Source organism: Coffea arabica, chromosome 8e (genome assembly GCF_036785885.1).
Source record: "Coffea arabica cultivar ET-39 chromosome 8e, Coffea Arabica ET-39 HiFi, whole genome shotgun sequence".
Lineage (NCBI taxonomy): Eukaryota > Viridiplantae > Streptophyta > Magnoliopsida > Gentianales > Rubiaceae > Coffea > Coffea arabica.
Genome location: NC_092324.1, coordinates 2,509,008 through 2,536,103, shown reverse-complemented (window position 1 = coordinate 2,536,103; position 27,096 = coordinate 2,509,008). Strand labels below are relative to the sequence as shown.

The 27,096-nt window shown below is 34.7% G+C and overlaps 4 protein-coding genes and 1 non-coding gene across 5 annotated transcripts; 4 read left to right on the top strand and 1 right to left on the bottom strand.

Moving 5' to 3' along the window:
• Positions 1–1,292: 1,292 nt before the first annotated feature.
• On the top strand, positions 1,293–10,383 carry LOC140012939 (AP-2 complex subunit mu). Its single transcript, XM_072061578.1, has 13 exons — positions 1,293–1,686; positions 3,285–3,462; positions 4,862–4,952; positions 5,334–5,428; positions 5,552–5,641; positions 5,726–5,774; positions 5,854–5,992; positions 6,741–6,857; positions 7,787–7,877; positions 7,956–8,098; positions 8,810–8,924; positions 9,842–9,886; positions 9,963–10,383. The coding sequence occupies exons 1-13, from the start codon at positions 1,604–1,606 to the stop codon at positions 10,041–10,043; spliced, it is 1,317 nt and encodes a 438-aa protein (XP_071917679.1). The 5' UTR covers positions 1,293–1,603; the 3' UTR covers positions 10,044–10,383.
• A 1,343-nt stretch (positions 10,384–11,726) lies between these two features.
• On the top strand, positions 11,727–15,068 carry LOC113702840 (uncharacterized). Its single transcript, XM_027223998.2, has 2 exons — positions 11,727–12,174; positions 14,608–15,068. Exons 1-2 carry the CDS (start codon positions 11,959–11,961, stop codon positions 14,842–14,844), a joined length of 453 nt encoding a protein of 150 aa, XP_027079799.1. The 5' UTR covers positions 11,727–11,958; the 3' UTR covers positions 14,845–15,068.
• Positions 15,069–15,173: 105 nt separating this feature from the next.
• Positions 15,174–15,918, bottom strand: LOC113702841 (late embryogenesis abundant protein 18). Its single transcript, XM_027223999.2, has 2 exons — positions 15,761–15,918; positions 15,174–15,635 (listed from the first exon to the last, which is right to left on the bottom strand). The coding sequence occupies exons 1-2, from the start codon at positions 15,845–15,847 to the stop codon at positions 15,345–15,347; spliced, it is 378 nt and encodes a 125-aa protein (XP_027079800.1). The 5' UTR covers positions 15,848–15,918; the 3' UTR covers positions 15,174–15,344.
• Positions 15,919–20,918: 5,000 nt separating this feature from the next.
• Positions 20,919–24,003, top strand: LOC113702878 (ferredoxin C 2, chloroplastic-like). The gene is made up of 6 exons (XM_027224035.2): positions 20,919–21,256; positions 21,396–21,459; positions 22,540–22,628; positions 22,859–22,927; positions 23,609–23,653; positions 23,766–24,003. The coding sequence occupies exons 1-6, from the start codon at positions 20,996–20,998 to the stop codon at positions 23,808–23,810; spliced, it is 573 nt and encodes a 190-aa protein (XP_027079836.1). The 5' UTR covers positions 20,919–20,995; the 3' UTR covers positions 23,811–24,003.
• Positions 21,744–21,825, top strand: LOC113705132 (small nucleolar RNA Z102/R77). The gene has a single exon (XR_003451780.1). It is a non-coding gene; the product is annotated as a small nucleolar RNA Z102/R77 (small nucleolar RNA).
• Positions 24,004–27,096: the final 3,093 nt, after the last annotated feature.

Genomic DNA, 27,096 nt, shown 5'->3' with positions numbered 1-27,096 from the left:
GGACGTTTAATCCATAGTCAAATTAAATACCAATTGAAATTCCCTAATCATGACTGATTTTGAGTTCAATTCGGAACTTTGAAATCGGCAAAAACGGAAAGCGGAAAGGAAATCAAAAATTCTAATTTCGAATTGTACGAAATAGGTTTGAATTTGATATTATGTTTTCCCAAATAAAAAATTCCTTGGAAATCAGTAAATCAAGTACCTATTTTGAATTCAAATTCTTATACATAATATACATATGCATATATATATATATATTAATACATCTATGTAATATAAAATATTTATATGATATAATAATACCTCTAAGCTCTAACTACTACTTATATATTATATAATAATAGTGAGTCTAATTAAGTTTGTTGTATGGAAACAAAAATTAGCATCTAATTTAGCAAAATTATGTTATACACTTACAAGTTTACCGAATTCGGTGAATTCAGTAGTTTACCAAATTCCGAAATGAAATCAAAATCAAAATTTGTGAATTCGAAATTGAAATCGGTCGAAACTTCCAATATCCAAAGATTCCGAAACTTCCAATTTTCAAAGATTCCAAATCCAGAGTTTTGATTTACTGAAATTGAATTCGATGCACACTCCTAAGCATTTTTGTCCCAATTCCTCCTCGGATGCATTTAATTGTAGTGATTTTTGTACACGAATTTGAAAAATTTGGGCAGATCTCCTTTTTTTGGGTAAACCCCAAGTTTACAATTGGGGTTTTTCATCAATTTACTTCTTTTTATTACAACCCCAACACCAAAAATCCCCAAAATACCCCTTCTTGGTTGCTCGATTAGGAGTCCGATTGAATTTATGCGGTGGCGCCGCCATTGAGATCTTGATTGGAACTGTAGTATAAGTTTAGAGATCAAATTGACTAAAATAATAATAAGGGATGAAATCAACGAAAAAAAAAATTTAAAGATAAGGGTGTATTTGATAAAATTAAAGTTTGAAAACTAAAATATGAAATCTGAATCCATTAAATTATTAAATATTAAATCTAATATATTTGAGTGTATATCACATTCAGTGATAAGTAAATAACTACTTAATTAATTCAGATATTCAATTTTTAGTTATCAAATTCGTTTGAACATGTTAAGATATAAATCCATTAAATTGAAGTGGCGAATGAGGTTATCAAACAAGGCCTAAATTGGCCATTTTTCCAAAAAAAAACTATACAACTTTGGGTATAATTATTTTGTAGTCTACACCAAAAAAAAAAAAAGGAAAAAAATTGAAGAGAAGTCATGTGAAATGCACGTGGAATAAACACACTGTGGAAGGGAAATGCTTTTTTTTTGGTAAAAGGAAGGGAAAAGTATGATGATATTGACCAGGAGAAACGTTTCTTCTATGCTATCGTAATTTTCCTTAACAGCTCCGCAGACAAATTCAGATCTTACTACTTGAACCATTTCAGCATCAACATTTTCTCCATTTACATTTTCATTCATCTAAAATTGATGCAATTTTTTGGTTGTTGTATGACACCTCGAGGGTCGAATTGAGTACCCTGGATCTCATTCTCATCTGATCTAGGAGTACCAGCTAATTGGGGGAAGGAAGAAATCGGAGTTGAATTATGCCGGTGGCGGCGTCGGCTATATATTTCTTAAATCTTCGCGGCGATGTCCTCATCAATCGCCTCTACCGCGATGACGTCGGGTAAAAGACCTACAATTACCTCTGATTTTTCCTATTATGCGATTTAATTTGAGTGATTTGATTCTACGAAGTAGCAGTAGCTTGATGTTTGCGACGTTTTTTTTCCTTTTGAGTGTCTAATTTTGCTTTAAAGTAGTGGAAATATTGTTGAATTGTTTAACTTTATCTTTTACCATCTTTCGAGTAAACGGGGGAGTATGAAGGAGAAAAATTGTAGGTATTCTGCAGAATGAGGCTTCTATAGATTCAATTTTTCTTCTTCGAGTTGGTTTTAGGATCTGATATTGCTTTGTGCCGGATTCATTTCATTTGCTCTTCTTAAGCTTAAAAAAGCTCAAGTCTTGCTTCAATCCAGACGACAAAAAATCTTGACAGTTGGCAACCAGCTAAAAATAATTACTCTGCAGTACTAGGATACGAGGCCTAGTAAAAGTTTCAGAGGTTTTGAAACTAATTAGCTTTTCAGGTGGGACATTTGGAAATTTTAGTAATAACGCATATAGTTTTGTTTTGAGTTAATGACGGCACAGTGATATAGTTAGGAGGATAATAGATTAGCTTTGAACTACTTTGCTTATTTGCCAGCGTTACATGATGCACCACATTCCACATCTAAATATGATAAGAAACATCTCTTTCCAACAATATTAGGCTGTTTTAGGAGTTTTTTGCTCCCAATTCGTTTTTCTCTTAGTCTGGCTTTTCGTAATTCTACCTCATGAAGCCTTTTCTTTGTACTTGATGGTATAGTATTATGTGTACCTTTCTTCCTACTGAAATGAGAGTTAATCACATGCAAAGCCTGTTTGACAAAATTTTTCAATTCAAACGCTGGATAAGAGCAGATATTGTACGCTTAAGAGAAAAAAGGGGCCTTATCTGACTAAAAGTAAGGGCTGCGATACTAGACTGAGTACACTAATCAATTCATCTGAAAGAGGAAGGCAAGAAAAAGCAGATTGTCACTCATTCAGCCAAGCCAGTCTGGCATCTATATCGCTTCCCTAATCTTGAAGGGACATAGAATCTTTCAATTTTTCAATATCACAAGTTCTCAACTACTGTTAGAAACAACTCATATCCATTTTCATTTCAAACTCTTCCAACTTTGTCCTTTGTACAGCAGATGTGCCCAATAATGTGTCAAGTATCTCATGTTCATAATTTCTGCGATAGTATAATATCATTATGTGTTTAATTGTTAAAGCCGACCCTTTCTTCTTGTCCCATATAGGAAATATACAATTTTTTCTTCATTAGGAAAACAAGTTAATATATTATTTAACAACTTGATGAGGAAATATCAACTTGATTAGGAAATATACAATTTTTCCCTCATTAGGAATACAAGTTAATATATTATTTAACAACTGGCTCACTTTCAAGTTGACCAATTGGAGGATTGAACTTCTAAAACCATTTTATTTTCCAGTTCCAAGCCCCATTTGTGCAGTTCTTTTCTGGCTGGTCTGGCAGTTATTATTGTTGCTATTATTTTATGAATTTTTAGTTCTGTCTTTATCTTATTGCAAGAAGTTCTGTTATCACGTGACCTTGCAAACAAGTTTAGCTCACATGCTCTTCTTCATTCTTATCAGGGGCAATATGGTTGATGCCTTTCGAATGCATATAATGCAAACAAAAGAGCTCGGAACATGCCCAGTGCGCCAGATTGGAGGATGCTCTTTCTTTTACATGAGAATCAGTAACGTCTACATTGTGATTGTTGTGAGCAGCAATGCCAATGTTGCTTGTGCATTTAAGTTCGTTGTTGAGGTACTCAGCTGCTACCTAATTCATACACTTAAGAAGTGTGTGGAAGTTTTTTTTTTTTTTTATATATAAGTTGTGACGTAGCTTTTACAGCTGAAGTTTGTTATAATTACTAAGCTCTATGTCTTGCTTGCTTGTCGAATTGGTGTTAGTAGGGTAATATGGTTTCCTTACCACTCCCTTCATTCAAATGACAACACTGCCGATGCTTGAATAGAGTTTGTGTAGGTATTGAGGTGTATATGTATAAAACAAAATGACAAAACCTCAATAAACATGGTAAGCTTGAAAGGTGTTTAAATAGACTTTTAGCTAAAGTTGTCAAGGTGTTAATGTGCTTGCTTGGGATAAATTACTAGATGTTGGGACGAGGGTACTACTATTAAGTTCTGGGGTCAATGTATAACTTATATCCTTGAGGCAGCAAAGCTTTGAGGGTGATGGCACATGGTCTGTCTTGCGAAGGCTTGTTGTGAAATTGGATGAGAACTATGAACTTGGAAGGGATTCTACTTGAACAATGGATGGGGTAAAACTTAAGGAGATAAAGTTTTTGAAACTGAAAAGGTCGGAGGATTGTTGTCCAAACAGTAATGTGAATGGTGGTTTAGTTTCATCCATGTAAATTGTAGCTCACTTGGAATTGTTGTGCATTTTCTCACAGTAGGTAAGAGGAGGATACCATTCCAGGAATTTTTCAAGGGTTCAACTGGTCAGCACCAATTAAGTTAAAATAGTGTAGCATAATGCAAGATAAGTATGATTTCTTGGGAAAGCTTATAATTTAATTACTAACGAGAAAAGTTGCAATATAAGGGGTAAAATGGACATTGAGAAACAGAAGACATACAATAAATAATTTATGACATAACTTTGACTCTGGATAGTAACCCTTTTCCTGTTTTGTGGAAACTCCAGAAATTCTTGGAATTATGATACTACCATTACTTTATATAATTTAGAATATAAAACATGAGGAGATCGGGGTGATTTTCCTACACTGGATACTACTACATTTCGGTTGCCCACGTTTTATATGGATTAAGCTAATGAAGTAATGCTTTATGTTTGAAGTAAAACGTCCAATATTCTCGAAATTTATCTTTGCTTAATTTCTTTATGGCTGCATCAGCCCCATGTGTTGTCTCTGCTTTATCACCTATAGTTAGTTTGATATTCTTTGATAACTGCCTTCATCTCTGGTTCAATTCAGTTCTTTCATGTTGGTAGTTTAAAAAAAGTATGTATTCATCTATTGATTTATTTGTACAACAGAACCCATGCCTTGTGTGCAGTCTGCATTTCATATTGGCTTGACAAGTAAAATTTGTTATATTTTTAAGAGCAGCTAATTTCTTTAACTGATCTAACCCCGTTTTCAACTTTTATTTTTTTCCCACAGGCGGTAAATTTATTCAAATCCTATTTTGGCGGGGCTTTTGATGAAGATGCTATTCGGAATAATTTTGTTTTAATCTATGAGCTGTTGGACGGTACACTCCTCACCTTCCACCTTGGACATCTTTGATCAGTACCTTTTAGATATTCACTTGTAAATCTGCATTTCCTCTGTCATTGATCTGTATATTGTTGTTATCAGTGTGCCAAACAATCTGCTTGTTAAGACTCAGGATGAGTACCAAAAGCTTGTTTTTAGTGCCTTACCTTGTGTTAATCTTTTGCGGATTTCTTCTGTCAATTTGTATATCTTGTGGGGTGTGAATTGCATTCTTTTGTGTGGATGAGATTACTTATTTGCATGGTTAGAGCTGCATTGTTGACATGTATCTATTTGTAGATTTTTGTATGCATTTCATTCAGAATTCTAGTATCTTCATACAGGCCATTGAATTGATGTTATGATTTCAATGCAGAGATAATGGACTTTGGTTATCCACAAAATCTTTCACCGGAAATCTTGAAGCTTTATATCACACAAGAAGGTGTACGCTCACCTTTTTCATCTAAGGTTAGATGTTTGCTTGTTCTTTGGAAATATTTGGGAATGTTCATGGTGTACTGGTTTTGAAGAGTCCCTGTGTACGAGTATTATATGAATACTGATCTAATCTCTATTTGAATTCCATAACAGGCTGCAGAAAGACCGGTGCCTAATGCAACTTTACAAGTTACTGGTGCTGTTGGCTGGCGTAGAGAGGGTCTTGTATACAAGAAGAATGAGGTATTTCTTTTTCCTTTTTCTTTGATACTTTGTTCGTTGAACTTAATTGGGGTTGATATTAATTATACTGTTTTTGGTTAATAGGTGTTTCTAGATATTGTGGAAAGCGTCAATCTTCTTATGTCTTCAAAAGGTAAGATCAATTTAGCCTAAAGGATGTATTGCTCTATATTCATGTATGCTGCTTTCTTATATCAGCTTGACACTTATAGGTAGTGTTTTGCGGTGTGATGTAACTGGGAAAATTCTCATGAAGTGCTTCCTTTCTGGAATGCCTGATTTAAAGTTGGGTTTGAATGATAAGATTGGCCTGGAGAAAGAGTCACAGATAAAATCACGTCCTACGAAGAGGTAATTTGTGATTTTTCACCCTTGGCTTTTGTGGCAACATGAATAAAAAGAATAGAACTCTTTGGTAATTTAGAAAGTTCTTTTGTTCCGATGGAGCGTATTGCAGCCTGAGGTTGGTAGGGACTCATGTTTGGTTTCTGAACCTTTCCATAGTTTTTGGTCACTTTGGAGAGGAAGGAAAGACGGCGTCAAGTGGAGCTTTTAAGAAAATAGCACAACTGAGAACCGGAGTACCCATTAATTTCGGGTTTATTGATGTTCTTTGAGTGAATGCCTATGAATTGCTGAATATTTTTTATCAAGCAAATAGATTTTTGCATTCACAGTTTTTCGTTGTGGTCTGGGTGGCAACCATTTGGTGCCTTTAGTACTGCTTATATGTTATTTAAAAAAATGGGTTGTACTTTAAAGTACAAAAAGTTAGAATGTTGGCTTTTTCCTCTTTGTATTTCTTTGCCATTTTGGATATAGTGGTTAGATGTAACCTTTCCTTGCTGTAAAAGGGTGAAGGACCTTATTGTTTGCTCCTCTTTGGGCTGTTTTATTGTTTTAAAGTCTGAGGACAGCTTTTTCTACACATGTAATGTTCACAAATTGGTACTTTATATTCTGCCATGGATACTTTTTCTTATTTTTTCCTCAGACTCTGACAGATTTGCTGCTTACAAGCTAATTTGGTTAGCACATGCTTGATCAGGTTTCCTCTTTCTACTATGTCTTTTGCCTGAGTGGTATGTAATTTTTGCAGTGGCAAAACTATTGAGCTTGATGACGTTACCTTCCATCAATGTGTAAATTTGACGAGATTCAACTCAGAGAAAACGGTCAGCTTTGTTCCTCCTGATGGTGAATTTGAATTGATGAAGTAAGCTTGTAGTCCCTCAGCAAACTGTGCTAGGTTTCCCGTTTCTCTTTTTTTTTCCCCCTTGGATGATTGTCACAAGATTTTTTTTCACATGCTTTTACTTTCTGATGCTGGGCTCTGATAGTGGCTGTAAGCAGTAATGTAACATCCAAAATAACTGAGTCTGTTGTCCTTTTTACATTTATGTGTGTTCATCTTCGCATTAAAAAACAACATACTGCAATTGCTACAGATCAAACTGTAGGCTTCTTGATGGCTTTTTTTTGAGTCTATTGCTTGCCAAGTGCATACAGAGAATACATGAACATTAGATGCAGAATACATTTGGTTGCAAATATTTTATAATACCTAAGCCTATCGAAAAATTGCTGGGTTGTACTTTTCCTTCTGAGCAAAATGCCTCTCCTTGGAGGATCTTTTATTTTAGAATGCTGTAATTTTACAGTCTGGTTTCTGCTTTTCACACTCTGGGGAGTTGTACTATTTAGGTATCAATTGATACCAAGATTTGATGACAAATAAAAATTTCTCCTCATTCGAGTATGTAGGAAAGTTGGTCAAATTTTCTAGTGTATTCAAATTGAATTCTTGGATGACAGTTTTTTTAAAGATTTATTTTTCGTTTTTCCTTTTCTCAAGTTTTTTTGGGGGTGCATGTGGTGGGATAGTTGAGTGGGTGGGGTTATTCTGAATAGTTTCTTACCTCGTTTTGACATCAGCCAAAGGATGTTGTAGTCATGAGCATCTGATATAAGTTAGCAGTTTGTGTATTCTGTTTCTGACAACGTACTTAATTTTATACGAATCCATTTTATGTAATCTTCATTTCTCTAATTATGAGGCTTGTTGGTTTAGTTTATTTTGTTTTTCCACGTACATGGCTCTGTTTAGTTCATTCTTGATTAGACACGCATGTACTTTGATTTCAGGTACCGTATCACTGAGGGTGTGAATCTCCCTTTCCGGGTATTGCCAACTATCAAGGAACTTGGCCGTACACGCATGGAAGTGAATGTTAAGGTTTGTCATCTTATTTTTTGTATATATATGCAATCTACTTGCTGTTATCATTTGCTCAGTTTGTATATTTGCATACAGGTTAAGAGTGTTTTTGGTGCAAAAATGTTTGCACTTGGCGTTGTCGTCAAGATTCCAGTACCAAAACAAACAGCAAAAACGAGCTTCCAAGTTACATCCGGTCGAGCGAAATACAATGCATCTATTGACTGTTTGGTCTGGAAGTGAGTATTTGATGCAATATTCTGTCTTGCATCTGTATGTAATTACTCTAACTATAATGGAGCTATCCTTCTCAATAAATGTATACCACAATTCTGTCTGATCAAGACAAGCATATGCAAAGGAGTGCTACTGTAGAATAACATCCTCTTGCAAGTACCTTTTATATTGCTTATATAGGTTGCTGAAATTGTTCTTCATGTACATTCATTGGTTGGCTTTTTTTCTTCTCCAGATTTTGCACATCATTTCTGTTGGGCTTGAATTTGATTCTCCTTGGTGCCTAGAATACATTTTATTGGAGTGCTGCTGTTTAGTATTTAAAGCAGATGCTACAGTAACATTTTAAGACACGTCAGCTTATAAAATTAAGATAATATTTTTTTGTGATAATTGTAAAGCTCATCGTACAAGTGTATTTATATTCTGTGGAGAGCTTAACTTCTTTGAGAGATTAAAAACACCGTTGATACCTGGTAGCTATATGGCAGGAGACTGTCGGGATGTAGTAGACTCAAGATTTTTGTCTATTGGTCATGGTACATAATGTTCGTTAGTTTGTTGAAGACAGCCTATGATTTTTAGTTGCATACCTTTTAGACCACATTTTTATGCTAAACTACTATTTATCCTGTTCTAGGTATTCCTTAATCCTCAATGGTGGCTGTTGGTCTACAGTAACATCAGTTTCCTTTTCTTTTTGTATCTTGCAGGATTAGAAAATTTCCTGGACAAACTGAGCCAACACTAAGTGCCGAAGTGGAGTTGATTTCCACAATGGCAGAAAAGAAGTCTTGGACTAGGCCACCAATTCAGATGGAGTTTCAGGTATCTTACCAATTTCTATGTTTACAAGCCTTTTCTTCAATTGTCTATCATGTTATGTTCCCAGTGTCACAACTTTATGATTAAGATAACAGGTCCACAAAAGGTTTTCTTTCATCAGCTAGGCTGGGAAGAGTAGGGATTGCAAAACGAACTTTTCTTCCTTTTCTGAGGCATGATATAATTTTTCTCCAAGTTCAAATGCTAGGTGTCATGAATGTAGGAAAATTACTTAACAAAAGTTTAGATGGGTAGTTTTCGGGTCCCAGATCACAGTACTAGGTGCTGAGCAATGCAAAATTAGCATCTCTTTAATTGTGGGCAACTAAATGTTAGACTTCATCCCTTGCGATTAATATCAGTCTCAATTTAGTTCCTTTTGTTTCAGTTACAATACATTTGGTTGAATTTCATCCTACTTTTGGCTTTCATGTTTCAGTATTGGGACATTTGTTTACTTATTCTTCTAAAATTGTGCTTTTTGAGGATGATTAACAATGCACTAAAGTGAAAAAAGAAGCAAATATGTCAAAGTTAAATCTCATGGACCTGAAATGAGACTGGTACAAAAGAGAAGGATGAAATGTATTCAAACTGTAAGAGACTGAAGTGGAATTAGTCCAAAATTTAGGGGATTAAAACTGCAATGTGCCCTTTATTTGTTGTTCCTGGTATCTTCTGTTCTCACTCATGTTACATTGATGAATTGTTCACAGCAAAGTAAAGAACATGGGAGATGATATAAACAGCTTAGTCTCACTTTGGTACTTGGTATAATTAAACTAAACGTGTACATTAATTTCGAGTATTTAGGGCCCTGTTTCTCCTCTTAATTGAGCGCTGATTTTGTTTTGAGAAAGATTGATTGACTACAAGCAAATGTAAAACAAAGATTGATATGGACCTATTTTGTTTTGCAGGTTCCTATGTTTACAGCATCTGGATTGCGTGTGCGTTTTCTGAAGGTATTTTCATTGGCTGGTGGCTGAGTGGTTTCTTTATAATAGAAATGGCTCTTTAACTACTACTGCATTTCTGCAGGTATGGGAGAAGAGTGGGTACAATACAGTTGAGTGGGTCCGTTATATTACAAAGGCTGGTTCATATGAGATTAGATGTTAGGAACCATAGGACCTGTGGGTGCTGGTGTGGAATGTTTTCTACAGGCTTGTTCTACCGTGGGGAAAATTATTCAGACAAGCATGGCTTTCAGAATTGGAAGATTTGCAAAAGATGCTACTGATGGATCCGTTCTCCCCACACGATTCAGTCTCATGTTTGTGTCGTGCATAATTTGAGAGATACTTTTCGCGTAAAGAGAGAGAGAGAGAGAGATGGAAGAGTTTTGACTCTGAAGCAGCATGTAATTTGTAAGTCATTTATATACATAGATCAGATGCCATTTTTCCTGACACAATGATTATTAGTTCTGCATGTGTTATCAATTTATTGTTCAAAATGAGTTCATTTGTTCCTCCAATGCTACGTTGAACTAGCTGTGTGTTGGTGATGGAGCTCGTCAAGGTTACGCTTGTTTGGAAAATAGTGCTCAGTCAAATTCTTGTTTGCGAGTATGAATGCATGTAAATGTACGTGTCAGGTCTTGATAATTTCCCTTTTCTCGTCGGGATGTGCAATTTTAGAAATCATCCCTCTGCACGAGCAGGTTTGCAGAATGCCCGCGTAGCGCGGACCAGGAATTTATGACTTCTTACTTACGATTTCTCTTACATTACTATCTAATTCAATTCTTCCTCAAGCAAAAGGAACTTAATTACTCTTTGTTCACTAATTTCCCTTTATCGATTCTTCAAATATAATATTTTACAAGTGCGCAAATGTTACTTCTTCTGAATCTTATCAGAATTTTTGCCACCAAATAAATAGGTTGTAGCAACAGTAAAACCCTGAATAGCGCACAGTCAACAAGAATCAAAATTCTCACTTTCAGGAAACAAGTGATGACGTCTATGCGAAATATGTCTATTGGCTCTATATATGGTAGCGGTTTGCACGTTAATTCATTGAAATGCTCACACTTTGATTAATGAGTAGCAAAATTGTTCAAGACTCAAACCTCATGGGCCTTAACAGATTCTGATTTTTGAAGAGGTTGATCTTTGACAAACCCAAATCAGAAACAAATGTTGAAATAAAACAGATACCTCGTAGGGGTGTCTTATGACTTCTGATTTTGGATTTTTTTTTCTAGCTTTCAAAAGAAACAAAAGTTGAAATAAAATAAAAAAAGCAGTTGAGAACATCACATAATTCATTTTGGAAAATTAAATCCAAGAAGTTGATCTTTGAGTAACCAAAATTAGAATCCAAAAAAAAATATAGGTATCTTATGACTTCTAATTTGAATTTTTTGTTAGCTTCCAAACGAGACAAAAGTTAGACAAAAAACAGCTAAGAACATCACATGACTCGGTAAAATCAAATCCGACAAGAACCAATTTCAAATAAATCCATATAAATTGTAAGGAGTCATGTATTTATTTTTTTTAAGTGTAGGTGGAAGCATTTAAATTTGATATCTCTTACTTATACTTCCCTTTTCGAACCATCCAACCCCAAAGAATCATGTATTTTGACATATATAAGTCAAAATTCTACCAAAAGTTGTATTAAAATAAGGAAATCCAATCCCAATTGAGATTTGCAAATCCATTTGGACATTAAAAAAAATTGAGAGATGCAATTCCGAATGCATATAGACTGTAGACATAAATAAACACAAAAAAAAACCAACAAAAAAAAAAAAAAAGAGAGTACTTTATTCTATTGGGCCTTCAATCCAATCGGCCAAGTCTCTCTTATTTCTCTCCGTCTAAAGTCTTTCCTCGTCCTTGTAGCTCTCCACATCGTCGTCATTCCTAGGAAAATATTCCCGAACTGCCCTTCTTGCTTTCACCAAAATTCCACTTCGCTCCTTCGCCGCCGGCGCACCCGTATTCTCTCTCCATCCGTCTAACCCATTCGTATAGGAACTCTTATCTTCCCGCATGATAAAATTATACACAAGCAAGGGCCGATGGGTTTATTCAGAAGACTAGCTGGGTTTTTAGGGATCGCCAAAGATGAAGCAGAAGAATTGAAAGAAGAGGACGAGAACGACGCCGTCTCCACTTCCGCAGCCGCTCAGCATCCCCAGCGTAAAGGCTTCAGTGTCCCCGTCCAAGTCCCCGTCGATAGACCTCTAACGGGTCCTGTTCTCGTCCCCTGCTCCTCCGGCAATGGCGGCGTTCAGGTTAAAATCTCTCTCCAAATTTTACTTTTATTCCAATTTTGATTGAAATTATTGACGGGTTGTGTTGTAATATGTGAAATTAGCGATACTGAGCGTTTAAAGTTGCAAAATTTAGTTGAACTAGCATGGATTTAATACTTGAATTATGAGTTTATTGCTGTTGATCATGGTTTTGAACGATTTTAGTCTGTGTTGTAGTGAGCAGTGCTCAGATAAAAGTATGCGATTATTGTGGAATAATTGTGATTGATTTACATGTTTTAGTGAAAGGATGGTCACCGTATTGATTTTGGGGTAATGATAAGTGCGGAGTAGTAAGCAGATATCTTGTTCTGATTGAGGCAAGTAGTTTAATATAAAGGTTGTGACTTGTGAGCTATAGGGAAGTGGGCAGCAGTTGAATCCGTAGCTGTTAGCTTATGTAGATGGAAATTGACGATGAGTATATGTTAGCTTATGTAGCTTATGTTAGCTTATGTAGATGGAAATCTCGAGAGGAGTGTATCACGATGAGCAGAACTCATATTTTGTCAACTAGATCATTTTCTGTTAGCTTATCTCCTATTTAAGGACCGTGGCAAGCTTGAACTCTCCGATGTTACTCAGCTGGTGTCAGGTTGCATAGTTGTAATTGTAAGCCTAGGTACATCGATAAAGTGGTAATGCATCGTGCTTTTGGGAATACGAGTTTACATGCCAATTGTTAGAAGTAAAGAAAGAACAAATGGTTCATCACAAGGGAGAAAAGTTTTGATTTTTCACGCTGCGCTAGATATTTCTGGAGCTCAATTTTAAAAAATCAGTGTAAAGAAGCATTTTTTTTTTAAATGTTTATGTCATTAATGGAAGGAATATTTTTTTATGATGCTGGCATGCTGATGAACAAGCTAAGACACTTCTTTTTAAGCATGTTAATTGTAGCTTAGCATGCCACTGATATTGCACGATCCTGGCGTAATGCAAACTGAGGGGTATACTCGACTTATGTCAGCCAGAAACATAGGTTGTTCATGTGCAATTACTACATCTAGGAAATTCATTCTTCTATAATTCAGAGAAGTCTTCCTCTGTCTTAATTCTTCATCATCTGTATTTCCATAATTTGTAACAGTGTCGTCAACTTGTAAGAATTCCTTTATGTTGCCTTTAAATTTGCTTTTGCTTGTTTTCTTTTTTCCTCCCCAGTCTTCTACTCGCTTCCTAAGTGAAATCCAATGTTTTTAATGAAAATTTTTTGGTTGCATCTGATGTGATTGTGTGCAGTTGACCATATTTCCTTTTTCATTGTACAGTAAGAGAAAATGAGCCTCTTTTCAAATTTAGATATATTTGAGTGATAATTATAATTAATTTAGAACCTTATAATCTGGTAATTGTGGCCGTCAAAATTTGGCATACACGGGCAAACTCAATAACAAATGGGACCAAAGTACCTTAACGGGAGAAAGGTTGGATTATTGATGATTAAACAGCAAGAGTTCATGACATATAGCTTGCTTAGCCCCTGACATTTCTCCCTTCCTGTATGTGTTAAAAATCCTTTTTGCACTTGTTAAGCTTGTGACATTGTTTAATTTGGTCTTCTGGGTCCTGTTATGGCTAACGCAATCCATATCACAAACATGTAATCAGTTCCTGTTGTCCGAGAATGCTGTCTGGTTTTTATATTGTCTGTGATGCTTGCTAAATCCCTATGTTTGTCTTTTACAGGTTCTCTATTCTATGCTTTGATTTCCACTGCTGTCTGTTTGTCAGTCTCTGGCAACGGTCGGGTAAACCTTAATGGTTATGTAGACTTCTGAACTTTTTGTCGTTGAACACTCAAGAAAAAACTTAATTATGAAGTTGCCACTTTGGCCAGTTTGTCTTGATAAGAATCTGATTAGGTTAGTTTGTAGCCATTGTCAAATGTATACTGGATCATGTTTCAACTGGGCATCATGGTATTCTGTCTTTGTCTTGTGTCCTCATTAATCCTCTATACAGTTCGTATCAATCAGAGTCCTTGTTGAGCTAGCATGAATATAAGCTGAATCCTATGCTAATTTTGTTGTAGCATTGAGTTGACATGGGGCAGTTTGCAAGCTATCTCATTCGAAATTTTAAAGTTGGTTTAATGCATCAAGGATAGTTTGCTGTATTGAGAGGTAGTAATAAATAGCATGGCCGGCTTAGCAGTTTCAAGAGGCAACTCATGCTTTAATAATGGCTATTTGACCAGCTGCCTGCAAACTTTGCCCCTTTTTTGCCCTTATTGGCAGCTTAGGGAAGATCTATGGGGGCATAGTAGTTTTGGTCTTTTGGACCATTTGCTTAGCCGAGACATTTAGTCTGTGTATTCTGCTTCACTCGTGCAAATTCTGAAGTTTAGCTAACTATTCTTTCATGATAAACAAAAGTCTGTATTAAACGATCCTTGTTTTGACGTTTCAGGGATTTAGATGGTATGCCAAGCGTCTTAGGATGGATGAAGATGGTGATGTTGCAGATGAGTTCCTTGATGAGATTCCCCCAGAGAAATATGCAATAGATAAAGAGCATCACAAGTCATTGCCGAGGTTTCAAGCAAAATACAGCACCAGGCCGGTGAAGCTGAGCAACCAAGCAAGATGTCTCAACGGTACAATTCAATTTGGTGTGGAATACCAAGGTAGGCTGGAGTGGGTGTAAGTGATCTTCTTTGAGAAAACAATGGGTGGTTCCTCTGCCGGGATTTACTAGATCACAAATTGGTCATTGGTTAGTCCCTCTAGCGTGTGTTTACTGGACTCCTAGAACATGAACTTTCGTGTTCTTTTTCTTGTTATTATTAACAAAGTGTAAAATTAACTTGAGGAACTCGAAATTGGTGCTTTTTGAATGTTAATGTATACAATCATTCTGTCATTCATGAACTCTCTCTCACAAATTATATATGTTCAAGACGGTGCTTTATTCTGTGGTTTTGCCTAGAATATGAAAGAGAGATTTGTCAGAATTGTGTAATAACACTGTATCAATGAGTAATCCCCATCAGATTCCAATTATTCTGGAAGTACACTAGACCGGTGCTTCTTGCTTGTTGATTTCTAAATTGTACAAGGAAACTTGCCTACTCCAATCCGGAATTTAAACGAACATAAACTTGCAGTCAATTACAAGCACCTATACATACACTGACTGTGGAAACGCTAGACGTGTTTGGTATGATGGTGGCCGGGAGGATGGCTCCCCGGAGGGTAAGCAGCAGTTGGAACCACAGTTGTTGGGTTGGCTGCAGTCCCAACAGGGGCATGATGCCCTTGACCTCCTCCAACCACTGGGTCGTGGTGACCATAAACAGGGTGAGAATGCTTTAGCTTTTCTGCTGCGTTCTCTGCTTTGGTTTCGTGCAGCTTCATCTTTGCTTCAGCTTCCTTAACTTTCCTTCCCTCCTTGGCTATCACCTTTTCTTCCTCTGTCCTTGCTGCAGCTTTCTCTGCCTGAAAAATCCAACCAGAATTTTGATATGTTACCACTTGATTCCTAAAACAAAAGTGATACTGTCCAGTCTTTGATTTTATAAAATAAATGCTGGGATATTAAGAACATAAGAAAACCTGAGCACCTTCTCTTCACCTTTGGCTATCATGATCTCAACCTTCTCTTGGGCTGCACCTGCTGCATTGCTAGCCTTCTCTTTGACTGAATGCATTTTTTCTTTCCCTCTTTCGCCGTCACTATGTGTCTGTGTATTCTTTCTTGGATAAGTGAACGAGTAATGTTGTTATAGATGCTTCATCCTATAGAAGGGGTGACCGTTTGCATGGCTTTAATGGCGGTTGGACTACCATGGGATGACACGTTTGCTGCATCGTGTCTTCCATGCAGCTGGAGCTTTTCTGGGTCGTTGGCCTATCAAACATGTGTACTTGAAGTCTAATTCCGTTTCCTTACTTCTTAAATTCCACCTTTCTCTATTAGAAGGGAAAAAATGTGCGAGAAACTTTAGGCTGCTAGGCTAATCATCAAGTTTGATATAAAGGAAAATCTACTGATTTAGAATTAGAAAACTGGGCATTAATGAAAGGGAGATCAAATTGGATTAATAGGATCCAGACGCCACAATTGATTATATGAGGTTATGAGGAGAATAAACACCTTTTTTTTTTTAAAATCTTCTAACATTGTTAGTTCATTAGCGTAGCACTTAATACATGTAGAATTTCGTTTTAACAAAAAATATTAGTCCATTTATCAACTATTGGATGTAAAAGGTATTTTCATCTCATACTGGAACAAGAACATAATTTGGATTGTGATTTTTCACAAAAAAATTTTACATTTTTCGTGAACACATTTTTCAATCACTTTTTTATCTCATATACATCAAATTATTGCAGTATATTTTGCTACAAAAAAAGTCCTAAAAAATAACAATCCAAAGGGGGCCATGCATTTTACTTAGATTAACATCAAATTGTGACTACCAAGAAATATTATGATTTTTTGTTCTTAGGCCCTTTAGCTAGAAGAAAAGGGTGTGATAAAATTATGGAATTTTCTAACTATCAGTGCACACTGCACACTTGTTACGACCTAAGTAACCACGTATATTAACAATTAATTATCTTACCGTACATTTACAAGCTTTTCTTATTTAATTTTACATTTCTAAAATATTACTTATTTGAAAATTCTCTCACATAGAATCCCAAACTAAATCAACTAATATCCAAAATTTTATTCACACTCAACTCTCTGGATATAAATATGGATTACTATCCCCTCCATCACGGGTAAATAATGTATCTCTACTTACCTATTAGAATATTCTCTATAATTATTTTCAGAAATCAAAATTGTTGATAATTTATTTCTATTTCATACTTAGGGTGTGCTTGATAAAATTGAAATCTGAGATCTGAAATTTGAAGTCTGAATCCATTAAATTATTGAATTGTTAAGTATTAAGGGTGCATTCGATAAAACTAAAGTCCAAAATCTGAAATCTAAAGTCTGAATCTATTAAGTTATTGAATTGTTAAATATTAAATCTAATATATTTGAGTGTATATTACATTTAGTGATAAGTGAATAACTTATCACTTAATTTTGGAAACAAGTTTTACCCAAAAAATTCAGTGCCACTTAATTAATTCAAATATTCAATTTTTGATTATCAAATGGTCTCAATATATTAAGATCTGAATCCATTAAATTTAAGTGTTGAATTGAGTTATCAAATAAGATCTAAATCTAATATATTTGAGTGCATATCATATTTAGTGATAAGTAAATAGTTTATTATTTAATTTTGAGAACAAGTTTTGTTTAAAAAATTTAGTGTCACTTAATTAATTCAAATATTTAATTTTTGGTTATCAAACGATCTGAATATGTAAGGGTGCGTTTGATAAAATTGAAATCTGAAAACTGAAGTCTAAAATCTGAATTTATTAAGTTACTGAATTGTTAAGTATTAAATCTAATACATTTGACTGCATATTACATTCAATGATAAGTGAATAGCAAAATCACTTAATTTGAGAGCAAGTCTTGTTTAGAAAATTCAGTGCCATTTAATTAATTCAAATGTTTAATTTTTTATTATCAAACGGTTTGAATATGTTAAAAACTGAATTCATTAAAATTTAAGTGTTGAACTGGATTATCAAATAGGGTCTAAGATCTAATTTTATTAAATTTAAGTGCTGAATTGGATTATCAAACAGGGCCTTAGGGTGCATTTAATAAAACTGAAGTTTGAAATTTGAAATCTGAATCAATTAAATTATTAATTGTTAAGTATTAAATCTAATATATTTGAGTGCATAGCACATTCAGTGATAAATGAATACTTAATTTTGGAAACAAGTTTTATCTAAGAAATTCAACGCCATTTAATTAATTTGGATGTTTAATTTTTGATTATCAAACGGTCTGAATATATTAAGATATGAATTCATTAAAATTTATTTGTTGAACTAGGTTATCAAACAGTGTCTTAGTTCCTATTTGATAACTCAGTTCAATACTTAAATTTAATGGATTCAGATATTAACATATTTAGGCCCTGATTAATAGTCTAATTCAGCATTTAAATTTAATGGATTCAAATCTTAACATATTCAAACCGTTTAATAATAAAAAATTGAATATTTGAATTAATTAAATAGTATTGAATTTTCTAGGCGAAACTTATTCTCATAATTAAGTGATAAGTTATTCACTTATCACTAAATGTGATATGCTCCAAATGTATTAGATTTAATATTTAATAATTCAATAACTTAATGGATTCAAATTTCAGATTTCAGACTTCAATTTTCAGATTTTAGTTTTATCAAACGCACCCTTAGTTTGATTGGATTACACTTTCAAAATTTGATGATTGGGATATATGTAAAAAATGGACAAGTACCAAATCCAGAAATATATGTTCAACAATTTTTATATCGGAGAAAATTAGGACAAAGAAATTATATGAATGAATGATTTAGGTAATGTTCAAATGGCCACAAAATCCGGTTACAGAAGATATTCCCAGAAAGTCCCATAAAAGATCACAGATCTCCTCGAAAATAGGATGGCATCACTATATCCTCTCTCAGTCCCTCTGTCCTCAATCCTCATAACCTCAAACGTTAGGTATTTCCTCTGCATATCTTCCTTGTGTGTGACATCTTTTTTGATATTTGTGAAGGATGAACAAAATCCACTTACAACTGTGCACTTCAGTGTGATCTTGACATGGTCTATCCAATAGATGACTCATTGCTAGATTTATTGTTTGGTGTTTTAATATAAATTTCACTTGGGCCAGTGAGTTCCCCGTCAACCTTCAAGCTATGTTTTCAGAACCGGACCGAATAGCGACTCGACCGAGGTTAGGGGTCAGGGGTCAATGGGTTCGACCGGGAGTCGATAGGGGTCGAACCGGATGACGTCATAAATAAAAATTATTTAAAAATTAAAATATTATATATATAATATCTAATAATATATTGATATTAATAAAGGTATATTCATATATATTTGATGTTTCAAATATATTTAACAAGAAAATACAAAGAAATTAGAACAATCAAGTAACAATTTATATTATTTAATAAATATTAACAAGTTTAGAATTAAAATTATGAATTTAATTGAAAAATAACATCAAATTTTAGGACAATATTTATAAAGTATCAAATATTTGAGGTATATCAATAAGTTTTAACAATTTAGGGGGTCAAAATATAATATTAAAAAGTTTGAATTTTTTTTAAAAAAATTACTGTTGAAAACCGATTTTTGCCCGGTCAAACCTGGTTTTTGACCGGGTTTTAAATTTCCGGTTTTTTAATATGACTCGGACCGACTACCTGGCCGGTTCCCGGTTCGACCGATTCGACCAGCCGGTCCGGTCCGAATTTCAAAACAGAGCCTTCAAGCTCTTGGAATGTGACCCCAAGACTAAGTAGATCAAAGACTACAAAGGTAATCTGACATGGACAGATGCCATGACACCGGACTTCTATCGGCAAACACTTGGGCAGATCGGGTTTATGTAGATTTAGTGTCGTCTCACCTATTCAAGTATCGGAGATATGGCAAAATTTAGATCACTAGATCTACAAGACCAAATCTACTTAAGTTTTTGCCGACCCGTATTTGCCTAATGACGACGCTGTAGCAGTAGTAGTCCTCAGAAGTTGGAGAGCCAACACTCTATCAATGAGAGAAGGTTAGAATGATCTTTGTATTCCCTTTTCCTTTTTCTGCTGCATAGGTTAGAAGAATCCAGTTAATTAATCCATACTACCAAATGTGTACATATTTGATATTGGCAAATGCAACTCTTGCGAGTCTCGAGCAACTTGATTGGTTTGTAGCAACATTGATTCAGTCACTAATTAGCGTAGGAAAATATATTGTATAGACATGATCTCGCAATAGCTACATTTTTTTTTTTTTTGTCGCAACGGTAAGTTAGTGATGGTATTACCTTACATCATGGTGGGATGATATATGTTGATGTAAGAAAAGCAAGGTCACCATTGGTCCTGTTTGATATCTTTTCTTAAAGGTATTATTGTTAAAGGTTTAGCTCATGAACGTCTCACCTTAATTAAAGGTATTACCTTAGATCATGGTAGGATGATATACTTTAAGAAAAGTGATGGTGGGTGTTACATGGATATACCATGATGTAAGAAAAGTGATAGTAGGTGATATATAATGATGTAAGAAAAGTGATCTAAAGTTATGTATGATGATATATGTTGATGTAAGACAAGCAAAAGTAGGTGATGTATGATAATGTAAGAAAATCAAAATGAAACTATTATTTGTATCACCACATGATTAGTATATAAGTGAACTCGTAGACAACTTAATCGGTATACATATGCTTATCGGGCTATAGACCAAGGTACATAATTTTTTGCCAACAATAAACTATTATCTAATTATTGTAACCAATTTTAAGCTAATTGTTCTTTCTTGTTCAAAACAAGTGTCTAGGATTTGGGTGGTAAGTTGTAACAATTCCCATATCTTTTCTTTACCTTATTTATATTATTAATATTTGATTAAGAGCACTTAGAAAAGATTTTTTGTTTGTTTGTTTGAAAGAAAAGTGCACTTAGAAAAGGTTAAAAAGCCCCAAAAGAGTTATATACATTTTTTCGCCTTTGCATAGGTTAATATCTTTAATTGATGTAATGAGGACTCAATTTTAATTTTTTCCCTTTGGTAGTGCTCCAACATAAATATTTTCCCAAGCGTTACTATAAGTTAGTCGACGTAACCGAGTAGTAACGTCCCGTTTTTCCGTTAATTCGAGTGGACAAGAAAAAGAGGCAGATAAGAAAACATGTCCGCCATCTCTTCTTCTCTCTTCTCCCGGCTACCGCCTATCCACCGCCACCGACTTCACTCCGCACCTCACCTAAATTACCCCAAACACCGATGCAGCAGCAGCAGCAGCAGCAAAACGACGTCGGAGCTCCGAACGCCACCTGCTTCGGTCACCGGCCAAAACGGTAGCAGCAGTTGCTCCCCGTCAGTCCCGTCCCACAAGGTCACTGTTCATGACCGCCAACGTGATATCGTTCACGAATTCTTCGTCCCCGAGGTACATTATCTCACGCATTCTAGCGTGTTTGTGCGTGTTTTTTCTCTTTCTCTGTTTTTTTTTCTCCCCTTTTAAGTTTAGTTATATGAATTATTTGTTCAATTTACTTATTTATAGTAGTAATATGGATTTTGAGCAGGACCAGTATATATTGCATACGGCTGAATCGCAGAATATAAGTCTTCCATTTGCTTGCAGGCACGGTATATATTTATTTTTTGATTACTCTACTTTTAGTTAATGATTATTAAATAACTAATTAGGGGTGTATTCAAGCCTAATCAAGATCGACACAAAATTTATGTGCTTTAATTTGAGCTTGAGCTTGAACAAATATCTGAAGATAAGCTCGATCTCAGTGCTTAAAGTATATGATAATAGCTAGCTCGAAATCTTTTCTTGAACTTGAGTTTGATCCTTTTTTCAACTCAAGTTGGGCTCAATCGAGCTTATGTGAGATACACTAATATTGTGGATGGAGCTAAGAGAATGAGATGATGGTTATCATTTTTTTATCGGTTTGATAGCCGATATGATGGCATTTTATTGTGAATTCTGGCTGATCATTCTCTTCATTCTCCATTTTTTGTGTCCACCTACACTGCACTCATTATCTGTATGATTTTCTTTTTTCTTTTGGAGGGTAGGGGGTACAAAATTGTTTGTTTCACTCGCATAAATTATGATTTAACATATTTGAAATTTTATGCTGAAAAGGTTGGAATTAGTTCCTCTTGTCTGGCGTTGAAAAGATTTACTTTGTGTTGTTACTATGTGGTTCCGGGGAATGAGATGATGCATAGAAATGAAAATTGAAGGCCAATATGATGGCTATATCCTATACGTGTGAATTCTGGCTGATCAGTCCCCCAGGTCCACAAATATAACTAAACTATGCGGGGCTTCTGTTGTCCCTATCTTGATTTGGTATTAGACTCTTTGCATATGTGGGGTTTGCTTTTTGATTTTGTATGCGATTTTGTGCCTGCATGTCTGATTTTTATATTATTTGTTTTGGTGTGTTTTGGCATGAATTAAGAGATAATCTTATATATATTGACAGTGTATACACTATCACGGTTGGATGCATGATGTGTATTCAAAATTTAGATTTCAAATTCAAATTCAGATTATATGTCATGCATCCAATGGTGAAAGTGTATACGCTGTCAATGTATAGAAGATTAATCCATGAATTAAACCCAATAAATTGTAGAACTTTGAGACACATTAAGGCATCTCTTTTTCATTTCATATAATTGTAAAAACTCATTGTCTGGCAGGTTGTTGTACTAGCTGTGCTGTTCGCGTAAAATCTGGGCAACTTAGACAGCCAGAGGCCCTCGGGATATCAGCGGAACTGAAATCTAAGGTAATTTGATCCTTACAAGATATTCCTTCTGTCCAGATTGTAAATTAGTGCTTCATTCGCTTTAAAGGTTTCCAAAGATATGTATTTTTTCAAACTAATTAGTGCTTCATCTCTTTTTGCTTCAAACCAAGTAAGTCCTTATTTGAAGTCAAAGCGCTATCACACATTCATAGAACTATAGATAATGATTTCACCAATTCTTGCATTGATGTTAAATTCTTTGTGTGCAGGGTTATGCACTTCTTTGTGTGGGTTTCCCATCATCTGACCTTGAAGTTGAAACACAAGATGAGGATGAGGTAATGTAGATTACTAGGTCATTGAATCTATCTATGATTCTTTAAGGTAGTGCATAAATCAAAGAATTGTTTCTGAAAAGCTTAAGAGCATTAATTACTGATGCAGGAAGGCTTCAAATGTTGAGGGAGAATTGTTTCTTTAGGAGTAATTTGTTGCTTGGTGTTCAGTTTCAAACTCTCCTAGGATCATTTTGACTTGAATTTTAGCTTTTGGGAGTCAAACTTCATTCTGGAATCTCTCTATCTCTCTCTCTCTCTGTGTTGCGCCCTCTTAACTGGATTTGTTGTCCGTAAGTGATTGACATTGTGCACAAACAGTTTTTTTTTAGTTGGTACGAAGTTATGTTCTTCTTGAAAAGCATACTCAGCATTCTGCTATCCACTGACACAAGAATTGGCCCCAATTTTCCGCAGTCAAATTAGATTTTTTTAAAAAGAATGTTTTCATGTAGTGGTATTTATGCTCAGTGTGGTTATTCTCTCTTAGCAAGTTTGACAAAGATAAATAGATCAAGTGGAGTTTTGATTCAGAAAAAAAAAAACAATCAGGAAAAGAAAAATGGTGTGGGGGGTTGTTATATCAGAACTCAGTCTCATTTGTGGCTGAAGTTCTTGCTCAACAAATTTGTCAAATGCTCTTTAGCTCAGCTAATGTGGAACTAATAATGCTATTCTGTGTAGGTGTATTGGCTTCAATTTGGAAGATATTTTGCCCGAGGACCTGTTGTAAGTTCTCTTATGCATCCTGTAGATCAATTGCAAAGAGATGTCATTTGTTGGGAACAAAGAAAAAGAACATTAAAGTTGAGGACTAACCACCTTGCTTTTCTTGCTGCAGGAAAGGGATGACTATGCCTTGGAGCTAGCCATGGGAGATGAATAAGCTGTCTTCCAGTCCCTTTCGAAGCAAGGTTTGATGGAATGAGTGTGAATGTACTAATCTCTCGTCCCAATTTTGATGTAACATAATTAAGTTAGTTGGCCATGATATAAGTTTCTTCTTCCCGGCCTGTTGTTTTGGATATGAACATTAACCCTCGCGCATCCTGATCCAATGAGAAACTTGAAGTTTTCTTGCTCCTGGTGCAGTCCTTTGTGTAGTCTATGATTCTATGCCCGGTTGTCGTATGTCAACTGCATTTCACCTTCCGCCAGTGGACCTCCTTGTGAGTTAAATGTAGAAGATTGATGTGCATTCTATAGCACTAGAGAATTACTGTTGATTTTATATCGATATGCAGTTTACTGCAGAGAAACAAAGATTCCAGTATAATTCAAAGTAATATTTCTGAAATGTTTCGGGGAAGGAGTGCTTGTGATTAAAAAAAAAAAAAAGTTAAAATAGTATCATAAACTGCAGTTGAAAGCTTTCTTGATCTGGTTTGTGCCTTAAAAAGTCCTTCTAATGAGGAATGACATTCCCAAGAATCTTAATCCTTCTGATCTTTTGAGAATTGACAAAGCAGATCTGCCTTTTTCTCGGGGATCAGATAAGCTTTCTTTTTCTTTTTTTAGAAAAAAGAATTATTAGACCTTGCATGATAAAAAGAGGAGCTTGTGCAAGAGCAGTGCTCGCTAAAACCAGCAGGCCCCTGTCAGGCTACCAACATACAGGCCAAAATAAAAGAAAGAAAACGTTTAATGAGTCGACTCCAAGGAACGACAGGGACAAAAATATCATTAGGCCCCCAATGGGGACTGGAGGGTCTCATGACAAAAGTGGCAGTAGTCCTAGTTCTTGACACTGAATTCTAATGCCATTGGATAGCTGTTCAATGTCAGCCAAGTGTTCACATGGTTTGTCGAAGATGCGAGGGGGTAATGTTATTTATTCACAGTTGGAAAGATAAATATGTTGCATTTATAGCTCTTTTTCAAATTGACAATATATTATTAAAGGTAACCCCTGTACTAGGACTTGTGGTGGTGGTCCATATTTGAAATTTTCCTCAAAAATGAATCTGGCTTTGGTAGAAGGTCAGCTGAGACATTTTGTTGGGCATTGGATGATCTTTGCTTGTCTGGTATCTCGTTCACCCCTTTACTACTTTCGCAATCATATTGAAATTACTTGCATGCTTCCTTCTTGTCAAGAGGTCAATTTTCTTACAATAATTAGGTCAATTTTCGTTTGGTCATACTTAGGGTGCGTTTGATAATAAAACTGAAGTCTGAAATTTGAAATTCAAAATCTAAATTTATTAAATTATTAAATTATTACGTATTAAATCTAATACATTTGAGTGCATATTATATTCAGTGATAAGTGAATAACTTATCACTTAATTTTGGAACCAAGTTTTGCCTAGAAAATTCAGTGTCACTTAATTAATTCTTATGTTCAATTTTTTATTATCAAACGATTTGAATATATTAATATTTGAATCCATTAAATTTAAGTGCTACATTGGATTATCAAACAGGGCCTTAGAATTATAGCAATCCTCTTGTGGTCAAAGTAGTATCCATGAGGGATATCAAGAGATTGAGAATGGAAGATGTGACATTGTGTAATTGCTATTAAATTTATAAATATTTTCCCTTGATTTTGGTCAAATATTGTATTATTGGATGGAAAAGTGGATTAATGAAGATTCTTAGCCATTCCGTGGGGTCACACCTAAGTTAGCCCCCAAATCCGAAGGAGTCGAGATTTATGTGTGTGGCAGTTCCCAATTCAAGTTGAAGACGTAAGAAGCATGTTCCCAATTGATATTAGGAAACGACCTAGTTTTTTGTTCTCTATGGGAACTTCTTTAGTTTTTAGTAGTAATTAGGAAAGCAAAGACGAAAATCAAAAAGAAAGAAGAGTGCCCTTTTACTTAGGAGTTTCGTTTTTGTTTTGAAGATTTGACTAGTCTCGGCACTAGGAGAAGAAAACGGAGGCTGCTGGTTTTCTCGCTTGATTAGTACTTTTGAAAGAAACAATTCGAGGAGGGTCGTGACTCTTACTTAGAAAAGACGACTCTTGTTCTGTCTCTAAAGTCTAAACCGCACGTCTTTTGCTCTTTTTATACTTTTGCGTTGGAGATTTTTCACGCGATGAACAATTAATTTTCTTTTCTAGTCAAGAGATGACGAAGGATTTGATTTATTTATAATTGTGAGATCTAGTTGTTTTTTTTTTATTATTCATTAGTATTCATGAGTATTCATGAGTTTCTGATTTGATTTCTCATGGTTATTTTGTTGTTTGAATATCAGGGACGTCCGATATTTAATTCAACTTAACAAACTATTGTCAATTAAGATAGTTAAATCCGTAATTATTTAATTGTCTTAAATTAGTGACGACTAACATGATTGGTTTCATGTTAGGGAACATATGATCTAATTTAAATAAACTCTGGTAGTGCATTTATTAATTAGAACAAAATTTTTTCTAGTTTCTAATGCAATTAAGAAATTAAATTCTATGAGCGTACCTAGAATTGTTTTTTAATTCGAAAAATAGTTAACAGGCGTACCTTAATTATTGAAACAACAAAAAAAAAGTAGATTGTTATCGCGTGTTTAGCATTTATAACCTATTTATTAACAAATAGATAAAATAATTATTGCATCAATGAGCAGTTATATGAACCATTTTCAAAATTATATCTTTGGTTAGAGCTTATTTATTATTGATTTAAATTTAATTTGCTTCTATTTAATTATTTTTATTTACGTTGAGTATTTATTTTAATTTTAATTTTTCAAAATCTCCCAGTTGGCTTTTACTTGGAAGAAAACAAAAAATTTTTTTAATCCCTGTGGAGACAACACTATTTGCCATTATATTCGTTTATATATTTTTATGAATAGGAATTTATTATTGCACAGGTTCGATACCTGTCAATTTTTTGCGCCATTGTTAGGGATTGGCATTGGTTTATTTGTTTCTTTTTGAATTTATTTTATTTTATTTCTAATATTTTTGCTAGTTTATATCTCATTCTTTTCATATAGGTGATTTGATTTTCGATCTCGAGGTTGAGAAGACTGCATGTAAACTAATAAAAGAAACTAGAATATGAAAGGAAGAGCAGCCATCTACTACATCTCCAGGACTTAACTTGATAGTGAATTTATTGGATTCTTTCCGTGATTCTGAGTAGAAAGAAGTTTTGATGGCAAATAATAATAATTAAACTTTAAGAGAGTTGGCTGCTCCTAATTTAAATCAGCAG